The following is a 22,199-nucleotide window of genomic DNA, read 5'->3' as shown; positions in this document are numbered from 1 at the left end:
CTGGCTTCTTATGGATGATTGGGGACTTTTGTTGTGTCTTCCTTCCATCCCTGATACCTTAAAAGAGCAACATGAAGTGACAAGGGGCCATTTATGACCTGGAGTAATTATTAGGAGCAGGGAGTAGGTGAGATGGCTTATGAGACATAGAGATTCCTATGGGGAGGCTGCAAATTACCAATCCCCTTAAGCATCATTTCCTTATCTGCATCATGAAAGCAATAATATAGCCCACATCTCAGGTTGTTAAGAGGAATGGAGAGTGGGATGTTTAATGCAAAGCTATCATCCTGGGCCTGGCTCGTAGCATAAGTTCAGGGCTGGCTTCTGCCACTGTTGCAGGCATTAGCATTACCCGGCTCCTCCTTCAGTGGTGTTCATCTTGTCCTAAAGGTTCCCACTCCCTACAGCTCCCTATTTCAGCTCTGTGGAACCACATCAAAGCCAAGGCCTTATGTCCTGTCTTCCTTTCAGAACAGGAAGTGGAGGTTTTAGCTTTCTACCTCTCTATAGAATACCCAGTTCTAGAGTTGGGAGAGAGCCCACTTTTGTACTTTGCTGGAAATGCCCCATAAGGAAACCCCATTGGCAGAGGCTCACCTGGTGGAACTTCACTTGAAATTTCATTCGTAGTAAAAACTGAAAGAAATAAGCTTTCTTCACATCCAAACCTCTAAGAAGGGTATCCTTAGCACCACTCCTACAGTTCATTCCTCATGACTTCCAGAAGGGGATTGATTCCTCTTTTCTAGAACTTTCTTGACCACCTAGGACACCCAGGAACCAGGTCATAGAGAAGAACAGAACCAAAGCCACCATTACTACCCTATGGACACTAGTAATAGAAAATGAGCCTAAGGTAGAAGTGGCCCAGAGACAGCCATGCGTTCTCTCAGGGGACCATCTCTTCTAGCCTCAAGAGAGGAGGAGAAAAACAATCGCAAGTGGTAAGCCCCTCCCCTCTCACCTAGGCTGAGTTATCAAGCCAGGGCAAGTGGAGGAATCCTTATCACCAAGATAAGGTTTAAGTCAGAGCATTTTGCCAAAGTCAACGTATCCAGGCCCCCTTCTGTCCTGGGGGGTCCCCCTTACCACTTGGGCAATGAGGAAGCACAGTGCGGGAGAAAGTGTGGATGTGAGTCATCTACGAGGACCTGGTTGCGTTTGAACCCTGACTGTTTTTGTTATGTATGGGGGTTTGTCTTTTGTTTTGTTTTTTGAGTGAGTTGCTTAACATCTGTGATTCTGAATCAGTTATAATATAAGGGAGATGAGAGGATGAGGCAGTGAGATATTTATATAACCATCTTTTATAATGTGTGCCACACGTGGGTCCTCACAGACCATAACTATTGCTATTATTATCAAATCACTCTTGTGCCTATTATTTACCAGCCTCTGGAGGAGTTGCTTATGGACAGGAAAACCTGCCTGTGGAGCGGAGACAGCACTAGCTAGATAACCTGCAGCTGGACCACTGGCTTCTGTGTGATTTTTGTATTTTTAAAAATGATCTTTCACCAGGAATGGTGGTGCATGCCTATAATCCAGGAGGCTGAAGCAGGAGGATCCCAAGTTTGAGGCCAGCCTAACGGGCTGAGGATATAGTTTAAGGGTAAATCTCTAGTTAAAAAAAAAAAACTTTCCAGAGTTTGGAGTTACAAGAGGTCAGAGTCCACTCTCATTCATAATAGAGCCTGGACTAGGAAATAAGGGAAGTTTTTACCAAACTTTAGCACTGTCTGATGCAGAAGCTGTGGGAGCCTCTTACACACCCCTGAGTCATCAGGACTTTTGTAGGAGAAAGGTTCCAGGACAGACCTGGGTGGAAAATGTGCATTTGGTTCTCAAATGCACGTTCCAACTTGAACTGTTTACTCTGGCTTCCTGGCTCTGAGATTTCAGTATGGAGCTGCCCAGCCAGCATCTCTCCATTTTAACCTCTCCCTTCCTTCCCACTAGTTCACCCCATAGTCTCTCCCTTCGCTGCAACCATAGGGCATCTCAAACGTGGCCCCCAGGCAAACTCTGTGGCTTTCCAAGGTCAGGGAGATGGAGTCCTCCTCTCCAGGTTTCAGCATAGAGTGGGAGGTCCAGCTCTGCTTCCTTGTCAGGCTGAAGCTGTGACCTCTCCTTACACAAACAAGGAAACCTGAGCTCAGGAAGATCCTACCTCTCTTCTAGGACTTCATACTTCTCAAAGGGAATACATAGAAAGCTATTCTCTGGGTTCTGAAGCCCCAGAGAGAGCTTTTTCCTGTCTGACCTGCTTGTTCAGTATGTAAATGAAGGCCTGAATTAGTGATGCCACATCTGAGCATGCGTCAAAGTCAAATAGCATGTCTGACAGGTTCTAGGGGCCAAGCTTCTTAAGAATCAATCACTAGCTTAGATAGGGGTTTCCTGAATTCCCTTTGAAGATAGATATTCTAAGTGCCACCTCGAGACACCAGCTTGGTGAAAGCTCAGAGTGCAGAAGTTTTCTGGAGTGGACCGGGGATATAGCTCAGTACTCAGTACGCATGAGGCCCTGGATTCCATTCCCAGCACTCCAAAAAAAAAAAAAAGAAGAAGAAGAAGAAGAAGCTTTCTAGAGAGAGGACATGGTCCTCAGGTTGGCCTGCCCACCAGTTCCTGGGATGGTCATGCCCCCAAAGGGGACTTCTGTTCTCTAGGGCTGTGATCTCTGGAGCTTTTCAATTCCCCTCTAATAAAACTGAAGTCGGTCGTGTGCCCTGTGGATGGATACCTTTAAATTTTGCCATGAGCTGATAGTTTGCTTGTGTTCCCTAAGGAGAAAGCAAGCCATACCATTTCTTCTACTGATTGAAATGAAGTTTGGTTTTGTTGCCGCTGTTTTAACGGCATGGTGATGCAGGAGAACTCCAAGACCTGCCCAAGAGTGTCCACCCTTCGGAGGCTAGCAACTCTAGCTGCATTTAAAGCTGGGGAGGAGGATAAGGAGAGGATTATAGGAGACTTCAGCACTGGGATCCTGTTTGTTCTTGCTGGCTCTGCCAGGCCCAGCCTCCTGACTAGTGACTCTGCCCATCCCAGGCTTGGCATTCCATGGTGAGCCAAAGTTACTATGGAGCTGGGTGAGGCCCAGAGCCCGCAGGTCTGGGTGGCCGGACTAGTTTTTAAATGTTGAATCTTGGTGGGCACCGAAGGCCTTATCTCCACCTCTGTGACTTTCTTAAAGCGTAACTGATATTTTGAAGTCCAGAAAAGGCTGGTGGGGATACCTACAGCCGTAGGTTTGGTCTGTTACTGACTTCCTGGCTGTTGCAGAAAACTATGCCTGTGGTCACTCAAGTTCAGGATGTTCAAAACAAAAGCAAAATCCAGGGCTGATAAGCATCTTACTGAAGGAGGGCATTCAAGAGAACAAGCTTTCCTAGGCATGGTGGCACACACCTATAGCCCCCGAACTTCAGGAGACTAAAGCAAGAGGATTGTGTGTTCCAGGCCAGCTTGAGTAACTAAGCAAGACCCTGTCTCAAAATCAAAATGAAAAGGGATTGTGGTATAACTCAATGCACCCCTGGGTTCAATCCCTGATAGTGCAAGATAGATAAGAAGGAGCGACTGGGGAGGTTTCCTTTCTTGCCTAACCCAGTGAAATCCTGTCCCTCTCTGTTCCCTCCCTCTGTGGCAACTCCCTTCTGCAGAGTTCTGTCTGAGGTCCCAGGAAATATGGAAGCCAAGCAGTTTTCTAACCTTCCCTCCTCACTTGGCTTTGGCATTCCCACCTAGTCATCTGATCATGGTGGACTTATGGGAGGTGGTACACGAGTGTGAAGAAGGTAAACTTACCCATCTTCCTTCACCACTCAACACTCACACAGACTCTCATAAAAAACAGAAAACACAACCCCAGCGTCCTAAGTTATCCCGCCTCTGCCCAGCCACTGTCTTAAATCGTAGGAGGACACACACCAGGCATCCATAGAATGCCTGTGAATTGTCTTTCTCAAGGTTTGTTCCTATTAACATTGTCATTATCGGGGTTTTTTCCCTACAGAATCTGACTGGCTATACCACTTCACAGTTTTCAAAGTATGTTACACACCTGGGGACCTGGGATTGAACCCAAGAGCGCTTAACAACTTTTTATTTTTTTATTTTGAGACAGGTCTCACCAAGTTGCATAGAGCCTCACTAAGTTGCTGAGGCTGGCTTTAAACCTGCAATCCTCCTGCCTCCGCCTCCATGATTTTTTTTTTTTTAATTCTCTGGAACTGGATACATTTCCTTTAACTCTCAGTGTATGTTTCAGGGTAAGATTTCTGTACTTGTCCCTGAGGCAAGATTTGCAGTGACTCACCGAAATGCTGATCTTAGCTAGGTGCCTTGTCAGCCAGGTGTACTTTCGGTGGTGAGTGAATATGGAAAGAGAAGACGACCGAGAAACTCTATAGTGGGCCTCAGTTTAGGGCAATGCAAAAGGTTTTCATGTCTCTGAAGCTGCCAATAAACCCCTCATGACCAGGTCACCTGTGTGTTCATCTAAAATTAGAGAATCTAACTAGATATCTGGGAGAAGCGGAGATGCTGATGGAGTTTCAGATACAGAGCAAAGACATGGACTTTAAAGGAACATCATTTTTCAAAAAGACTTAATAAAGATTTGCCCTTAAATCTCAATTGCAACCTATGTCACATGCAGAGAGAGAAATGCTTGTCATTCACCAGATACTTCCTATGTATCCCTTATGGGTCTTTCTCAGCATTTTCTCTGGGTAAATAATTATTTCTGGGTCTTGTTGTAAGATATTAGAAAATGGATCCAATGAAGAACTGGGTGGAAAGAAGGCTTGTCCAAAGGACAAGTGAATTTTAGAGGTCCTCTGTCACTGGAGGAATCATACATTTATAGGATAATTATTTTCTATTGATTATTTGGTCCAAAGTGTAGATGGGGCAGGGTAAACAAAAAGAACTGGGAAGTCACCCTGACCTCCAGAGTTTGGACTCGCTCTGGTGAGATGGGAGACTAAAGATCAGACAGGAGGGGCAGAGCCTGAGGATGTAGAGGTGGGGGTGTTTCCAGGGATGGTCACCTGGGAGGAGACTGGGAGACCTTGGGGGAAGAGCAGGCCTAGGTGGCCAGGGAAGCCTTTCAGGAGGGAAGGACTTGTGTGAGCCGAGGTGGGAATGCCAGAGGCTGATTCAGGAAACTTTGAGCTTGCATTTGAGAAGCAGAGGAGGCAGGTTCAGTGGTATTTGCTGCTGGGGACAGATTGGGAGAGTGGAGCTGTGAGTCATTAGAGGAATTAGCAAAGACTTGGCAGTTAAGGGATAGGGCAGAGCCATGAGGTTGAGGAAAGAGAGTTTTTGATTCTTGTGTTTGTTGTGTTGATTCTTAGGATCAAGAAAGCTGCCCATGTGCTATTGGCAGAGACAGAATTGCAGAGGCAGGAAAGAAGTGAATTAATGGGGCAGGTTCTTGAAGGAGACAGGAAGTTTTGAGGGAGAGAGAAATGGGGGGGGGGTTGCCCAGCTGATGCTGCTTTTTTAGACATGTATCTTTAGAATAGTGTTAGACCTACAGAAAAGTTGCAGATAGTGCAAAGAGCTCTCAGGCTCCTTTTAATTTCCCTTGTTGTAACATGGTAACATCTTACATTACCAGGTTACATTTGTCACAACCAAGAGGCCAGCATTGGTTACATGACTGTTAACTAAGCTCCAGACATATTGAGATATCACAGGTATTTCCACTAATGTCCTTTATCAGTTCCAGTGTCCCACCCAAGATACCACATGACTGTCTCCTTAGACTCATCCAGTCTGTGACAGCTTGTCTCTTCTTGTGTTTCATGGCCTTGACATTTTTGTTTGTTCATTTTTTTTTTTTTCCTCCTTTGGTACTGGTGATTGAACCCAGAGGCACTCTACCTCTGGGCTCTATTCCTAGTCCTTGTATTTTGAGACACAGTCTCCCCATGTTGCTGAGACTGGCCTTGAACTTGTGATTTTTCCCACCTCAGCCTCTCAAGTCACTGAAATTACAGGCATGCACCACTGCACCCGGCAGACCTTAACAGTTTTGAGAAATACTGGCCAAAGTATTTTGTAAAGTGTCCTCAATTAGTTTTGTCTCGTGGCTCATCTTCTAAGAAACAAAGTTGGCAGAAGTGAAGAAACAAAGAAATTTCCAATGAAATCATGGGGGAAAACACTATCCTTTTTCTCTTTACACTGTCAAATGGAACCATTTGGGGCCAGATGGCAGAGGAGCTTTTCCCAGCAAAACCAGACTGTTTCCATTTGGCTTTTGTTGGAAACAAAAAAAGGTAACCAGGCAGACTGTAGGCAGGGCCTCAGGCTGGGAGTGATGACTGTGGACTCTCTTCCTCCATCCCACCAGCTGGTGATCAGGCACATTGCTGTCCTCTTTCTAGGCCCCACCAGAATCTGCATCAACACTGCTCAGATCCTGTGATAACCCACAAAAGAGGCAACAACCATGGCCAACGTGACTGCCACGTGTCCGTTTATTAACCTGAGAACAAACCATCAACTTGCCTCCCAGGCCCCTATACAGGCATCCCTCAGTGTCCACAGGAGATTGGTTCCAGGACCTTTCCCTTTCCCACCCCTACCCCTTCCCCAAAATCCGAGGATGCCCAAGTCCTTTCCATAAGATGACATAGTATTTGCATATAACTTATAATGTAAATACTGTATAAATAGTTATCACAGTATTTTGTTTAGGCAATAAGGACAAAGCCAGAAGTCTGTAGGTGTTCAAAACAGATACAACCATCACAGATTTAAGTCCATTTTCCATCTGAGGTTGGTTGAACCCACACAAGCAGCACCCGCTGACGATGTTCTTTTTATGGGGTCCCTTAATAATTGGCTTGGTGCCCTTTTTAAAGGTCAAAGCTGACTGATCGTTGCTGCTTGTCCCTTTTCGTTATTTCTCCTATTATTGAAGTAGCTGGGGGTGAGAACTGGCTTGTGGGGAGGGGAGTCCCCTTCCATGCCCTGCCAAAAAGCGAGTTCTCCTTGGCGATGCTTTCGGGCCCCTGAGCGCAGCCTTAACAACCATGGATTAGTCAGGTTTCACGGCCCTGCCACCCCAGCCCATTGTGACCCAACCAACTGGAGCAGTCTCTGGAATAGTATGACAGAAAATGGGGCAGCTAATGGTTTCCACCGTATCACCTCAGGCCTATTAGCTCAGAAATTTAATCAAAAAGGCAACAGCTCAGTCCTCTGTGATTTTTGTGAACCACATATTCCCAGTCCTGCCCCTGGCCCTCCCTTCCTTTCCTCTTGAACCTCCCTCCCCTCTGACGGTGCTTTTAGGTAGAAGAGGTAGAGATCTATTATTGGTTTTTCCATTTCTCTTGCGCCACCTGCTTTTCCTTCCTCATTGTCCCATGCCCGCAGCGTGACGTTAGGTTTGGGGAAGAGTCCAAATACACGGAACTCCCAGCTTCTGCACCTGGCCTTGTCCTTGGCCAAGGTTAGACCTGAAATGCTTTCTTTTCCTTCTGGTTCCAGTTCTCCAACCCTGTGCCCTTCTTAGTGTCTCTGCATGTAGAACCAGATAAACAGCTGCACTTTCTTGGCTTCTATAAAGTAAAAGGGGCCTTCCCACCGCAGGTTATACTTGTGCACCCCATTGATATCAGCCTGGGGCCACTTCCCAAGAGACCCAGCTGCTGCCCTTGGGAAGCTTCTATGCGGAGGGCAGCTTTATGCCATCCTCTGCTGCTTCGTCCCTGAGCATGGAATTCTTTTCATTCTTTTCCTATTTTGGAATTTTCCTCACTGATAAGGGATAGGTGAGTAATTTCACTCAACAATGGGGTAAGGTGACTTGGGAATAATTCCTTGGTGCGCACAAGCCGAGGGAAGAAAGGTCAGGAGCACTGCTGGCCCCAGGTCCAGGCATTCTCACAACAGGACTGCTGAGGACAAAGGCCAGAGGAGGACCTGTGCCACCAGGGCCTGCCCATCCACAGAGCCCAGACCCACCATGTGCTTGCTCATCTGGTACCCTGTGTATGGGGGTTGGGCCACACTTGCTAGCTCAGGTGCCCCCAGCTGGGCCCCACCTCCTAGTGCTCTGGCTGCCAGAGAGAGGAGAATATCCAGCCTGAGTCCAGAAAGGTTGAGACTCCTCCTCCATCATGAAGAGATCTTCTGCTGTCTTTGGATTAGATTGGGAGACATTTTCATGACTTAATAATAAAAAGGAAAATCTGACCTGCGTCCTTAAACCCAGAACCCTCAGGTTCTTTTAACTCTAGAACTTTTACCCCCTTCAAACCTGGCACCCATGAGTTTTTCTCTTCCACAGCGTCCAGCTGCAGGGCACTTGGTTTTGTGTCGTTCTTACTGATGCTTGGCATTGCCTTACTTAAGGTGGGGACTGAGAGGTGTGGGAAGATGCTGACTGGCCACAGACTGGAGGTGCCATGTCGATTGACCTTCGTGCTGAGAAGATTGTGTTGTTCACCAAAGCCCATTCCGTGTCTCATCCTTCAGACGGACTCATTCTAATATAATCTCCTGTATTCTTTAGACATACTTAAAAGGCCAGGGAGAGCCACACCTTTCCATTCCTGTTTTATTGATGGGAAACCTAAAGCAATAGAACTTAAACTGAGAATTAACAGACCTGCATTGTAGGAACTCGGTGATGAGGCCAAATCAGCGTCTGCCACAGCGGGTGCAGGCAAGGTTGTGACCACTGCAGGCTGGGGTCCTGAGTGGTCCTTTCCACTGCCACCATCTCTACTTTCCCCCCAGCATATCCAGACTCACTGCCATTGCATGGAGAAAAGGAGAGGGGGGGAAGAGGACAGACAACCAAGGTCCCTGGAGAGCAGGGCTCTGACTTAAATGTGCCTCCATTTAGGTGGGCTGACTAACCAAACCTGGTCCCACTCCCAAGTTCAGCTGGCCGCGTATCATTCCCCGGGAAGCCCTGGTACGAGCAGTGAGGGAGCTCAGCTGCCACTGGGAGCAGGGGTTTGACAGGAGGCCACCTCCATAGCATCTGCTTCAACAGTGCCAGGCCAAGATCTGGACTCATGAGTTAAGGACTGATGTGGATAAGCAAGAGCAAACTCTGGATATGTCATTTGCTAAGTAATGTGGTCTCCCTGGGCATTTGTGTGTGCATATCTATGTAACCAACACCCAAGTAAAAAATGAGATTATTACACTTTGCACACAGTGAAGCACACCTCCCAATTTCTCAGGCGTCTAAGGCAGAAGGATCTTTTGAGCCCAGGAGTTAGAGACCAACCTAGGCAACATTGTAGAGTGAATGAAAATATTGCCAGCCTTCTAGACACCCACCTACCCACCCACCATGTGCTCATCCCTGAGCATAAATCCCTCCCTCTACTAGGGAACACCACTTTCTTTATGATCATTGCTTTCTTATTTTTCCTTTATCATTTTTATGTGCAATAATTACAGTATAATTTTAACTATGGAATCATATTGTATGAATTCTTGTGGCTCTTGCTTTTGTTCATTGTGAGATTCACTCATTGAAGTGCATGTAGCTGTAGCTATTAGTCTTCAGAGCTATATAGTATTTTATTGCCTATAAAGTACCCAGGCTGTTTTGCTAGTAGGTAATGGCTTATTCTCAGCTTGCTGATATTTTTGGCACATGGATTGATCACACACACCCCATGACTTCTACTACCAGGTGCACGTGAGGGCCAGAGACCAAAGGTGGTCCCAAGTCTTTTGCAAGTCCCCATGCTCTCTCCCAATTAAGTCTTATTAGGCTTCATCATTTTCTTAATTCAGAGACCTTTGTCCTTCAGCATTTGGGGACTGTTTTCCCTGGCAGCCAGGATTATCACCATTTTCATTATCTTGCAGCTTGCTGGAATTGCAGTCCTTGCCATTGGACTATGGCTCCGATTCGACTCTCAGACCAAGAGCATCTTCGAGCAAGAAGCTAATCATTCCAGCTTCTACACAGGTGAGGAGGGAAAACTGTGGTGCTTCTTCCAACTTTGGAGACTCCCTATGGATCCAGGAACTTGGACCTGGGAAAGACTCAGGCCAAATGAGCCAGCCCTGTCCCTTTCAAGTTGTACAGTGTTTTTGTGTGGAGAGTTGTGCCCATGAATTTGCATCTAACTGATGTGGTTTCTTTTCATGCTGGCTGAGTTTGGCATTTTGACCATTCTCTGATGTGCAGTTGGCTTTGGCAAAGTTGCTACCGCTCTTGAGGGTTTGTAAACCTCCATTCACATCCCTGATAACTCTCTTCTAATTACATGTCTTCTTAGACTTCATCATTTTCCTAACTCAGAAACCTTTGTCCTTTTTATGCAGTACCAGGAGAGGATGGGTGGCCCTTCTCCCCACTATTTGGATAGGGACTCAGACCCAGAGGAAGACAGATTCCTAGGTAATATTAAGGGAGGCTTGGGGGTGTATCTTGGTGGTAGAGCATGTACCTAGCTTGGGTTTGATCCCCAGAACCATTTAATAAACAATAGGAAAGACTCTACTCAGGTCCTTTGGACCCTGGTGCTTGGGTAAATGCCATGGTGTTTGATTTAATTTTGTTGTCATTTTCTAAATTGCTTTTCCTTTAGGAGAAGGGTGTGTGATCCTTTCTACACACAAGCTCCTTGGCATTTTTTCTAGTATCCTTCTCTCTCTCCCTTGTTGCGGGTCCTCTAAAGAGAAAGGAGACAAAGCCTGTCAAGTGAAACTTCCCAGTTTCTAAGTAAACTCAGACTCTGTGGTTCTACTTCATGTGGAGTTTGGGGTGGGAACCATCTTATTTTCTAACAAAAGACGCTTCCTATTTTTAGGATGATGCTGTCATGTCATGTCATCAGGCTCAAAGTGTAAGTTTGGTCACTTCCTTCCCACCCACCAAAGTTATTTTTGCAAAAGACGGAGAAAGCAGACCGATGAGGGTTATCTCCCAGGCTCTAGGAACAAGATGGCCATGGCTGGCCAGTCACACTGACCTTCCCTTGCCCGTCTCCCCAAGACCTGGCTGAAACCAGTTAGGCAGGAAAGGGGTCTTTAGAAACAGCGCATTTGCTTGCCTAGCCCCAGCTCTGTGAATAGTTTTCCTGCTTTTCATTGTTGTTAGCTGGGGGTTTTTTTGGGTGTGGTTCCCATTGTCAGAAAGAACTAAGTCGAAGAAAAGCCCAATGTATTTTTTTTTTTTAACTATACACACAGTTTTTAGGGAGCAGGTTTCCATAGTGCCCTGACTTGTTTTAGCAACAGAGCATTTTTGTGAGTCTGAGGCAGGCTTGGAATGCCACCCTGTAGAGCAGGAGGGGGTGGGGACCAGAGGGGACACTTGCACAGAGGAGCAGGGAGTGTGGTACTAAGGGGACATCCTTCACACTCCTTGCCATGGCACACGAGGGAGCCCTGAGCAGGAACATACAGCACCTCAGGGCGTTTTCCTAAGCAAAAGCCCCACAGGTTTCCCATGTGTGTCCCAGAAAAGGTTCTCGCATTGTCCTGGCTGTTCCCAACCACCCCGGATTTCCTTTTGATGACTCAGAACTCTTAGGCTAATTCCACATGTTTTTAGATGTGGGAGGAGGGTATTGGCATTTTTGAGCCCCTTCCTAGTGTGTCATTCACAATCCTACACCTACTATTAAACGGTGACCCAGGTGCATCCCCATAACTCTGCGAGGAGCAGGGAATGGGTCCCACCTCACAGATGAAGAGGCTCGAATAGCTATCTAAGCTCATGGTTTTCAAAAGGCAGGAGTGAAGCTCAAACCTGGGTTGCTTCTTGGATTCTCTGTATAGGTTGTGGGGGAACTCCCCATGCAGTAATTAAAAAAAAAAAAAATCTGCACTGACTGAACGCTTCCCTTTGATGGGGATGAATGAGGTTCTCTTGGTTCTTTGACATCACACAAATTGTGATCAGGGGAGAAGCACCCACATTCCAGTGGTCCTAGCCAGTGGGACACAGGTGGGAAAGTCACACCAGATGTGATGACCACACTCTCCTGACGCCTTGCTTGACAGGAGCCAGGCTGGCCTCCAAAAGCTCCAAAGGTTCAGATCCTGCGGGTCACTACAGGAGTCCTTGGTGGCCAGTGGGCCTACCTGAAGTGACCAGGAAGGTTATTTAAAGACATAATTCCAGAGGCACAGCACTCCCTACCTGAGGTCTAGGAGCTGCTGTTGCATTAGCTCTGCTTGCCTGCAAAACAGGTCTATGAATCTTGAAGAAGATTCTGCTTCTAGACTCCCAAGAACCAGGGCAAGCGACACTAGAATATCATCAAGCTCAGCCTCTGGCTGGGTCCTACCTTTGTGTCTGTCACTGAATACTTGGGGAAACTGAATAATTGTTATCCATGGGCAAAGGGCCAAGGAGGCTGCTTCTCTGTGTCCCCTTCCCCACTGGGCTGAGACCAGCCTTGTGTGTGAACTCATAGCCTCCCTCCCAGCAGATGAGCTAAGAGTGCCAGCTACACCCTGGCTGCTGTCCTGACATCATGGGGTGACTGTCCCTTGCACTGTGGCATAACTGTCTGCAGGGCCACCCACAGTTTCACCATGTAGCTGACTCTTAAGAAAACCCTAATGACCCAGGGTGTCTTTCCTTTCAGAGGGGCACAGTTTACAATGTAGAGAAAGAGTGCGTAACCAGGCAAAGAAGCCAGGGGGTGGGGGGGGGGGACACTTTCCAACGATCAGAACAGGTCATAGTAAGTCCAGAACAGCTGACAACCTTATATGGGCCTTCTCTCCAATTCAGGCCCTGGGAGATTCAGCCCGTCAGCAGTATCCATAATCCCAGGCTGCAAACATGTTGGGGAACTTCATTTTTTTGGTCTCAGGCCAGCGGCTCTTCTTAACTCCTTGGTGTCCTTCCAGAACCGTGGCCACTGAATGAGGGAATCCAGGGGGGCTCCATCTAGAGGCCATGAAGGTCCACCCCTCTTTGGGACCATCCCCTGCTTAGGGGTAGGTGCCTGATGGTTTGGGGAACATGCAGCACTTCATTTGGTTGCTCTGTGCCTCGTTTTCCCTACCTGAAACTGGCCCAGCTTGCACACAGGTGCCTCACTAACAGAGTTACCGTCCTCAACAAATTGAATTCCACTGTGCTGCATGTTCATGAAAACAGCCATTCGTAAGAGGGAGAGGAATCAAGAGCCTTGAAGGACAGAGTTAGGGTGTCTATGAACCCCCAATTGAGTTATTTAGAGATAATAACTGTTTTAAGCCAGTGGAGTCCAAAGGCTCTGGTGGAGTTGTGTTCTGTCCACAAACAGAAGTGAGAAACGCTGTTTGCCAGGTAGATTAAGGCCATGTAGGAGACTGATGTGTGCTCTTCTAGCCTGAGCTGAACTGAGAGCCCTGAGACAGGGGGAAAGAATGCCCTGTTTCTTATGTAAAGGACACCTTGGCACTCATGCCATTGCCACACCAGTCTCTTTTTTTTTTTTTTTTTTTTTTTTTTGTCTAGGCCTATAATGTCAGCCTGAAAAAAAAGCAAAACAAACAACCCTTAAGCAATTTAACATGGTAATGCTCAAGAAAGCCCTGTGACGAACAACTTTTTCCATGAGTCAGACAGAAAGCTAACATTCACTGCTTTATAAAGGGGAACACTTTGTCATTTCTCATTACCAGCCTCTGCTAACAAGCTTGGGTTCAGACTGTAAGTAGCTTTCTGAAAGGGAAGCACTGGACAGACAGTCCCTTTAAGAAGCACGCCAAGCCCTGCCGCGTGGTTCCATGTCTGCTTGGGAGGGTGAACTTCCCTGCTTACAGATGGGCCACGCTGGAGCCTGAGGGCCGCTGGTTTTCACCCCCACCCAAAAGGGGCTAATGCAAGGACCTCTGGATCTTCAGCTGTCCAAGAAAGATTTAAAGCCAACCAAGATCCTTTATTTTCAAATCTCCCTCTGCAGAGCTGTGGAATAAATATTTAATATTAACCCAGAGACCCATTAAGAGAACGTTCTCTCTGCATGGGAAATGCTCTTCCCTTTCATAATTTACTTCCTGTTGACCCAACTGTCCCAGCTTCTGCCAGGGTCACCAGACTTCTGCGCTGGGATACGGACTTAGAGAGAAAACACGGCTATGTATTCTTTCCTACTTGGCTGTGTTTTATGTGCTTGTAAATCCTTTTGATCTCTTAATACCGCCCCCCCCCCTTTATTCATCCCCTGCTCTGGAGCTCAAAGGAGTGACCTCATCCTTCGCTGTCTTGCCCCAGTGAGATGAGAAGAAACTGGGGCCATCCTGCTGCCTCACTCCCGGTGCCCCCATACTAGGACCAAGAGCAGAGGGAGGCTACCCTCCTCCCCAGTGCCCTGTGTCTGAGCTGCACAGCCTTCCCAAGGCCAGTCTGTGGCCCAACTGCATTTGACTGCCTAGGAGGATGACTGGAAGACAAGCTGCATCTGTCCCTTTGCCCAGTCTGGGCCAGGCGTGCACGGGAACAATACCTGTATTCATACAACATGGGGTTTGCCAGTAACCCCACGTGACTTGACATCACGACAGATGTGGGGAAGAAGGGAAAGGCACAAACGCTCCCTGTGTGCATTCTGCTCGGTGCTGCCCGTAAGCCTCAGCTGCAGGCAGATTGCATGCTCTGTTGCCTGCAAAGCCTCTGCCCTGCGCAGGCTGCAGATGTGGGACAGTGAAGTCACTGTGTCACCTGCCGAGAGTTCTCATCGCATATCCTGCTGTGTATTGTGGGAAAACATTACATCTCTCTACTTTTCAGCACCTACTTGAAGGAAGTCTCTCTGGTCTCAGTTAAAGAATAACAGGGAAAGAGCAGCGAGTATAAAGAGTCCATCACTGTGGTTATTAATAATTGTTACCCAACACTTGTATTATTGAGATTAATAGCAGCTAGTATTTATTGTGCCTCCGCATATCCTCACAATAGTCCTTGAAGTACAATGCTGAGGATTGAACCCACAGCCTTGCCCATGCCAAGCGCCCATTCTACCTCTGAGCTACACCCATTCTACCTCTGAGCTACTTCCCCAGGATCACAGAGCCAGCCTTCAAACCCAGGCATTCTAGATTTCAGTAAATAGGTGCTCCCAACATTGCCAGAAGCCCTCCCAAGCTGGGAGAGAATAGGCTCTGTGACTTCTCTGACTTCTCTACTGGTTTTTCTATGGGGCTTCTAGGGGAGGAGGGTGGGAGTTTGTGCACAGGGGTCATCCCTCCAGGACAACTGTGGCTTCTCAAATATTACCGTAGGACGGGCCCACTGGGCATCATTGCACGCTGTGGAATGAATGCGGCCAGGGCTGCTCCACTGTATTCCCCTATCCCAGGAATTTGCATTGTTCAGGGCATAGGCAAGAGTAGAGACCTCTGCACTGTCTCGGCTCTTCTCCATTGAAATTGCACTGAAATTGAAAATTTAGTAATGGTGTCACTCACCTCCCCCTTAACAGGAAGAGTCCTCTTCACTCTTAACCTAGAGCAACTGCATTGCAACTGTAAGATCTCTTCAGTATGCTAAATCTTTTGAAATTTTTAGCAACCAACCTGTTTAATTAGGGAAGGAAATTAGGGTCCAGAGAGGAAAAAAAAAATGTCTTAACTGCTGCAGTTAACAGCAGCAGTGTTGGAACTAAAACAAGGGTCTTCTAACACCCACATATGTGTCCTTTGCATCAGAGCAAGGCATTTTTATGGTTGACAGCATCTGCCCTTGAGTGTCTCTAACGACACATGCCCAATGGCCTCCCAGAGCAGTAATGTCTGGTTATGCACAGCTCTTCCTGCTGGGAGCTTGCCCTGCCAGCGTCCTGTGGGGGACTCACCCAAGTCCCAGGAGGTTAGCCCAAGCGTAGAGGGTCTGTGTCAACTAGTTTGAGAGGACTCATCTCTCTGGGAACACTGGCAGACCCAACCAGGTTGTGTCCTGAGTAGAAAGCAAGGTTCCCGTGGGTAGTCTTGTGCTATATTGGAGCTAATAGACCCTTCCAAAGGGTAAGGTATGAGTGTAGGTGTCATAAGAGGATCCGGAAGAGTGATGGATGGGAGGAAAGAGGAGCAGAGGTAAAGAAGGCTGTGTGTCAAGGAAGGGGAACTTCTCTCCCTGATGTGGGAGCAGAAAGATTGAGAGGAGGCATGGAGTCACACAGTGTAGAAAAGGAGTTGTGGGAGCTATCTGGACCTCCCAGCTAACATCTGTGTCCTCCCCTCAGGAGTCTACATTCTGATTGGAGCTGGGGCCCTCATGATGCTGGTGGGCTTCCTGGGCTGCTGTGGGGCTGTGCAAGAGTCCCAGTGCATGTTGGGCTTGGTGAGTCTCCTTTCTGTGCTCCCTAGGGCCACCCTCACTCCTAGCCCTTTTCCCTCCCCCAAAGCTCAGCAGGCTACAATCCACTGAACAGGTGGAATGGGGTGGGGAAAAAAGGATACCCAAACAGCATGAGCTATCCTGGGCCTCCCCGTGTTCCTTCCCTGGGCCCTCCCCAGCCACCTGGCCATGCTGCCATCTTGTCTGTGGACCCGGGCCCTCCCTGCTGGTAGGCATTGCTCCCCTGCCCTTCTGGATCCCATTTTATCACTTCTCGTAGGCAGCTAAATGCCAGGACTTTGTATTTCCCTTTCTTGAGGACCACGTTTGCTTTTTTTCCCTAAATCCACAGGTACTTTTGCTTTTTCTTGTTGTTCCTAAATCTGATAGTCTTCCCCAAAATCCACAGAGTTTATTCACTGCCTCTGTTTCCCCAAAGCTTTGTGGGTTTTATGAGTGAGCAGTAGTATTTTATTGTTCACTAACTCCTAACTAACACCCTATAAATACCAATTTGGGGGCGGGCTATGCCCACGCTTTCCTCTGGGAAGGGTGCCTTTTCCTGCCAGAGGTCTCACAGCTCTTCCTGTCTGGAAAATCCTTCCCTGCCCCTTCTAAGCCATTCATTTTTGCCGCCAGATGCCTGTACCCCAGACAGTTGTCATTCTAACTCATTCTAAAACACCCTTAGATTTTTCTGGCTTGTTGTTGTCTGGGATTGTTTTCACCTGGTTGTCCCCCTTTGCCTTCTAGTTCTTTGGCTTCCTCTTGGTGATATTTGCCATTGAAATAGCTGCAGCCATCTGGGGCTATTCACACAAGGATGAGGTAGGTGTTTCCCGAAAGATCTCTTGGGTCTGACAATGGTGTGGATTTGAGAATTGGTAGCTGGGGGAGATGAGAAGGGAAGAAGGGTCAGCCTGGGAAACTTAAAAAGATCCTGTCTCAAAATAAAATAAAAAGGCCTAGGGATTTAGGTCAGTGTAGAACACCACTGGGATCAATCCCCAGTACTACAAGGAAAAAAAAAAATATGGCTTTCTATGGGTTGGATACCTTGCTCCTTTCTCTAATCTATAAACGTGTTCAGGTGTCACCATGAGCCAAGTGCTATACCAAACACTGTGCAAGGTTCACAGATGCCCAAACTGTGGTCCCCACTTGCAGGAACTTTGCCATCTATTATGGGAGAAAGATATGTTTGGCAAGCTTTGCAGAGTGATTTATATCCAGAAGTCCCTTGGGATTTTGGAAAGGTGGAGTGAGAAAGAGGAATCTCTACTGGCTTCAAGAAGAAGGGTACACTGACCTAAATTTTGAATGAGAGAGAGGATTTCAGAAGAAACGTGGATAGAGACAGGACTTCAGGCAAAAAAGGGGTTTAGGCGAAGCTAAACTTGGGCTTCCTGAGGGAGCACTGAAGAGTTTGGGGCCAGGCTAGGCCACATCAACACAGTTTTTAGGAAGGGCCAACTTGTCTTGTTCAGCAGGGAAGGGAAAGGAAGAGACATTGGAGGCAGGAACCTATTTTATTGTTTTTGTTTTTAAAAAGAACTACCCAAGCAATAAAAGGTGCAGTCCTAGAAATAGAAAAGGATAATTATGAAAGATGCTGGAAGTTAGTCTGTCAGTTGAGTGCAAGTGAGGGGACAGAAGTGCATTAAGTAGGGATGCACCCAGGTGCAACAGCATGATGCTAAAACACACCTTCATATTCGCTCCGATGCTAACAGCTTAACATGACTCTCCCATTTAATCCTCAAAATAACCTATGAGATGTAAAGATTGTTATCAACTTCTGCACTACATGTGCAGAAATGGGCGTACAGAAAGGTAGTCATTTTCCAAAAGTCACAACTATGTGAAAAGAAAGGAAAGCCTGAGGAAACAGCCAAGTTGGGAGTTGGATTTTTTTTTCCCCCCTTTTTAAAAATTTGTTAGCGGGAGGAGATTCCATTTAGTTAAGAGGTAGACTGGAAGGAACCAAGTGGAGCTAAAGGGACTGAAAATCTGTGCAAAAGAAAAGGAAAATGACAGGAGTGAGTTCCTAGGAGAGGTAGAGGAGGTAAACGGTGCCACAGAAGCCCTGAGAGAAGCGGTGCTAGTGGCTTCTGTCTACTTGGTGACATTTTTCCAAGCATGGGAGTTTGTTGGCTAAAGATTGAAGAGTGTGAACAAGAAACATGTGCTTGAGAAGAAGTTCGTGAAAAAGCCACCTCCACCACTTTAGGTGTCTGTCCATTTCAGGTGATTAAGGAACTCCAGGACTTTTACAAGGACACCTACAACAAGCTCAAGACCAAGGACGAGCCCCAGCGGGAAACGCTGAAAGCCATCCACTACGCGGTAGGTAGAGTGCAGACCTGCCGCCTTCTCCTGCCCGTCTTCAGAGGGTGCCTGCCTGCAGCGTGCTTGGTGTGCCAGCCAGCACTCCTCTCCCTCTTATCACCTTTTTGATCATGTCCCTTATCACCGTTCCCGCTTTCTCTCTGCAGTTGAACTGCTGTGGTGTCGTTGGAGGTGTGGAGCAATTTATCATGGACATCTGCCCCCAAAAGGACATTATCGAAACTATCCAAATTAAGGTAAAGTTAGAAGCAAGCCTCAGGTGTCCCTGCCCTGTCACTCTGGGCAAGTCCTTCAAGGGTAGAAGTGGCCATCTTCTTTAGGAGGATGGGCATCCAAGTGCTTCATAAGAAGAGGGACTCTAAAGGAAAGGGACAGGGAAGGAAAAGGCAAAGACGGGGGGGGGGGGGGGGGAGGGCGCATGAAATACACGTATATGGAAATATGTCACAGTGAAATCCATCATTTGTATAATTAACAGGTGTCTATAATTATAATAAAAAGAAAAGCAAACATGAATAAAATAAAAATCAAATAAGTAAATATTTCTTCCACTTAAAAGGGCCCCAGAGTGACCATCTTATCTCTCCCCTGCCCTGGGCCCTTTCCTCAAGGGGAGCAATACAAAGACCAGACCAGAGAACTCACAGAGTGCTCAAGCCCCCTGTGGACACTGAGCACCTAAAACTGCCCCCTGATGCCCCAGCCCTTCAGCTGTTGAGGACTGGCATGACTTTGAGTCTTGAATGCCTGCTTTAAGAGACCCCAGGGGCCTGGGGCTGTAGCTCAGTGACAGAGCACGCGCCCAGCCTGTGTGAAGCCCTGGTTCATCCCTAGCACTGAGAAAAGAATAACAGTAATGGAAACCTCAAGCTGGACATGATGGCACATGCCTATAATCCCAGCAACTCAAGTGGCTGAGGCAGAAAGATCGTAAGTTCAAGACCAGCCTCAGCAATTTAATAAAACCCTAAGCAACTTATCAAGATCCTGTCTCAAAACAAAAAATAAAAAGGGCTAGAGATGTAGTACACGGTAAAGTGCCCCAAGATTCAGTATTGAAAGGAAGAAAGAAACCCAAAACCTCTTCCTTCCTTCCCTGATGTCGTGCCCAGATTGTAGGCACCACTTCCCATATCTCTCTCAGGTCACCTTTCCATCCAGCAGCCAGGGCATCTCTTAACCCTGAATGTACCTATCCCCAGCCTGTTCCCTGACCACTAGGGCTCCCAATGTGAGACAGGTGCTGCAGGAGGCGGGGAGTGCCCCAGTGTGGGGATTGTGTGTGACCCAGGTCTTGTTTGCCTCCCCAAGTCCTGCCCTGAGGCCATCAAAGAGGTCTTCGACAGCAAGTTCCACATCATTGGTGCAGTGGGCATCGGCATCGCAGTGGTGATGGTGAGTGGCAGAGTCCTCCAGGGCGGGGCTGGCTTTCGGAGTAGATGACATTTATGGAGCACCTGCTCTGACTGGGCACGGTTTGACTAATCATACTTAATAATGTAACCCTGCAAGGGGGGTGCTATTAATATTTGCATTTTATTACTAGATATTAGAGGGCTGGGGGTGTAGTTCAGTGGTGCAAGGCCCTGGGTTCAATCGCATCACTGCAAAGAAAAGGAAGTGGACAGGTTGACTAAATTGATCAAGGCCTCTTAGCTCATGAATGAAGGATCCACAGTCTGAACTCTGGGTATTTCTGGAATTCATTCTTCTTGCCCTTAAGGCAGTGGTAGTGCCACTGCTCTGGGGACATATGTCATCGTGTACCTGTTTGTCTTTTTCTTAAAAAAAATCTGTTCACTAGAAAAGCCACGGGAGAGAAGTGTTTCATCTTCCATGGTCTGAGGGGCTTCCAAAGGTGCACAGCCAGCAGGAAGACTGAAAGCTTCAAGTATTCCACTTCCCTGCTGATCAGCCCCTAGAAACCATTAAGGGCTGACCTCAAGGTCCGCTGTCTGCCTTCTCTCCCTCATGGAGGAGTGATGAAAACCCCAGGCCTCCCTGGGACAGCCAGGCTCACTCAAAGTCCCAGAATCTTTTGCTTCACCCTTCTTTCTGCCCCTTTGCAAACAGGGCCCCAGAAAAAAAAAAAAATGGCTTCCTTTCTGGGTGGTGATTTGCTTCCTTGTCTGCAGCCAAGAAAGCTTGAAGCACTTCAGTAAAAAGACATAATAACACCTTTAAAAATAGAATTTTAAACACAGATACACAAAGATGAAAGCAAAGTAGTGGTCTCAGGCTGAGGGTGTGTTTTAGTGGGAGAGCACTTGCCTAGCATTCACAAGGACCCAGATTTTATCCCCAGCCCCACAAAGAAAATTCCTAACCTGTACGGTCTAGTATTGAAATATCTAGAATCTGAGCATTGAATTTTGTTCTGGGCTTATTGGTCTTATCCTGAAAGCTCTCCAGGGAAAATACTTGTGCTGCTTATATTGGCCAACTCTCAGAATTCCTTGAGTCCAGGAGTCCTTCAGCAGTCCTTCCCTTTATCTAGTCTTCATCTCTCCTGCTTCAGCACCCTTTAACTCATTTGACTTCATAGACATCATTCCCCTTGTCATTTGTCTTGAACTGAATGGCTCACGTCTTGCCCTGCTCCTCTGCCTTCCCTCAAACAAAACCACCCTGTTCTTCTGTCTTCCAGATATTTGGCATGATCTTCAGTATGATCTTGTGCTGTGCTATCCGCAGGAGCCGCGAGATGGTCTAGAGTCAGCTCACATCCCTGAGCAGGAAAATCCACCCCCAAAGATTGTGGGGGGAGTTTGATTTTTTTTTTTTTTTTTTGCCACTAACATTAGTATCCATTCTGCATTTCTAAACAAAAGTTATTCTGTGTTTGTCATTTTAATGCTTTATTCAACATTGACATTTGTAGTTCAGAGATTTGGGGGTTTGGTTTGCTTTGGTTTATATTTTTGTTGTTATTGTTTATTTTTGCTTGTATGTTAAGCAGAAATCCTGCAATGAAAGGTACTATATTTGCTAGACTCTAGACAAAAGATATTGTACATAAAGAGAATTTTTTTGTCTTAAATAGATAAAAATATCTATCAAATTTAATCAGGTTGTAACTTATATTACAGACAATTTGATACATAATAAAAGATTATGACAATATCCTGGACTGGTTTTTGGTTTTTGCTTCCTTTAATTTTTTTTTAAAGAGCTATTTAATTTTCAAACATTTTTCAACTACTATTTAACTGCATTTATATGAGAAGTCATTGGAAGATGTGGTCTCCCTACTTACTAGTGAAGAAATCAAGGCATGGATTGATTAATGAGATAGTTGGTGGGGTGGTGGGGCTCAGGGATTGAGCCCAGGGCCTTGTGCTTGCTAGGCAAGTGCTCTACCACTCAGCTTTTCTTCAATCCTTTTCTTTCTCCCCAACCCTTTTCTTCATTTATTTTATTTTGAGGCAAAGTCGTGCTAAGTTGCCCAGGCTGGCTTCAAATTTACGATCATCCTGCCCCAGCCTCCTGAGTAGCTGAGATTTACAGGCATGTGCCACTGCATGGGGCACTCATGGGTTTTATGTAAGTTGCAGAAACAGCC

At 46.9% G+C, this 22,199-nt stretch overlaps 1 protein-coding gene across 1 annotated transcript in view; it reads left to right on the top strand.

Moving 5' to 3' along the window:
- Positions 1-21,750, top strand: part of Cd9 (CD9 molecule) — a 32,106-nt gene extending 10,356 nt beyond the window's left edge. The window contains exons 2-8 of the mRNA XM_026403262.2: positions 9,868-9,970; positions 16,194-16,291; positions 17,042-17,116; positions 18,536-18,634; positions 18,784-18,873; positions 19,949-20,032; positions 21,285-21,750. Of these exons, the coding sequence (XP_026259047.1) occupies positions 9,868-9,970; positions 16,194-16,291; positions 17,042-17,116; positions 18,536-18,634; positions 18,784-18,873; positions 19,949-20,032; positions 21,285-21,350 (615 nt within the window). The 3' untranslated portion in view covers positions 21,351-21,750. The remainder of the gene's footprint in view (positions 1-9,867; positions 9,971-16,193; positions 16,292-17,041; positions 17,117-18,535; positions 18,635-18,783; positions 18,874-19,948; positions 20,033-21,284) is intronic.
- Positions 21,751-22,199: the final 449 nt, after the last annotated feature.

Source organism: Urocitellus parryii, chromosome 5 (genome assembly GCF_045843805.1).
Source record: "Urocitellus parryii isolate mUroPar1 chromosome 5, mUroPar1.hap1, whole genome shotgun sequence".
Taxonomy (NCBI): Eukaryota; Metazoa; Chordata; class Mammalia; order Rodentia; family Sciuridae; genus Urocitellus; species Urocitellus parryii.
Note: the sequence above shows the minus strand (reverse complement) of the source record. Positions and strands in the feature narration are given on the sequence as shown.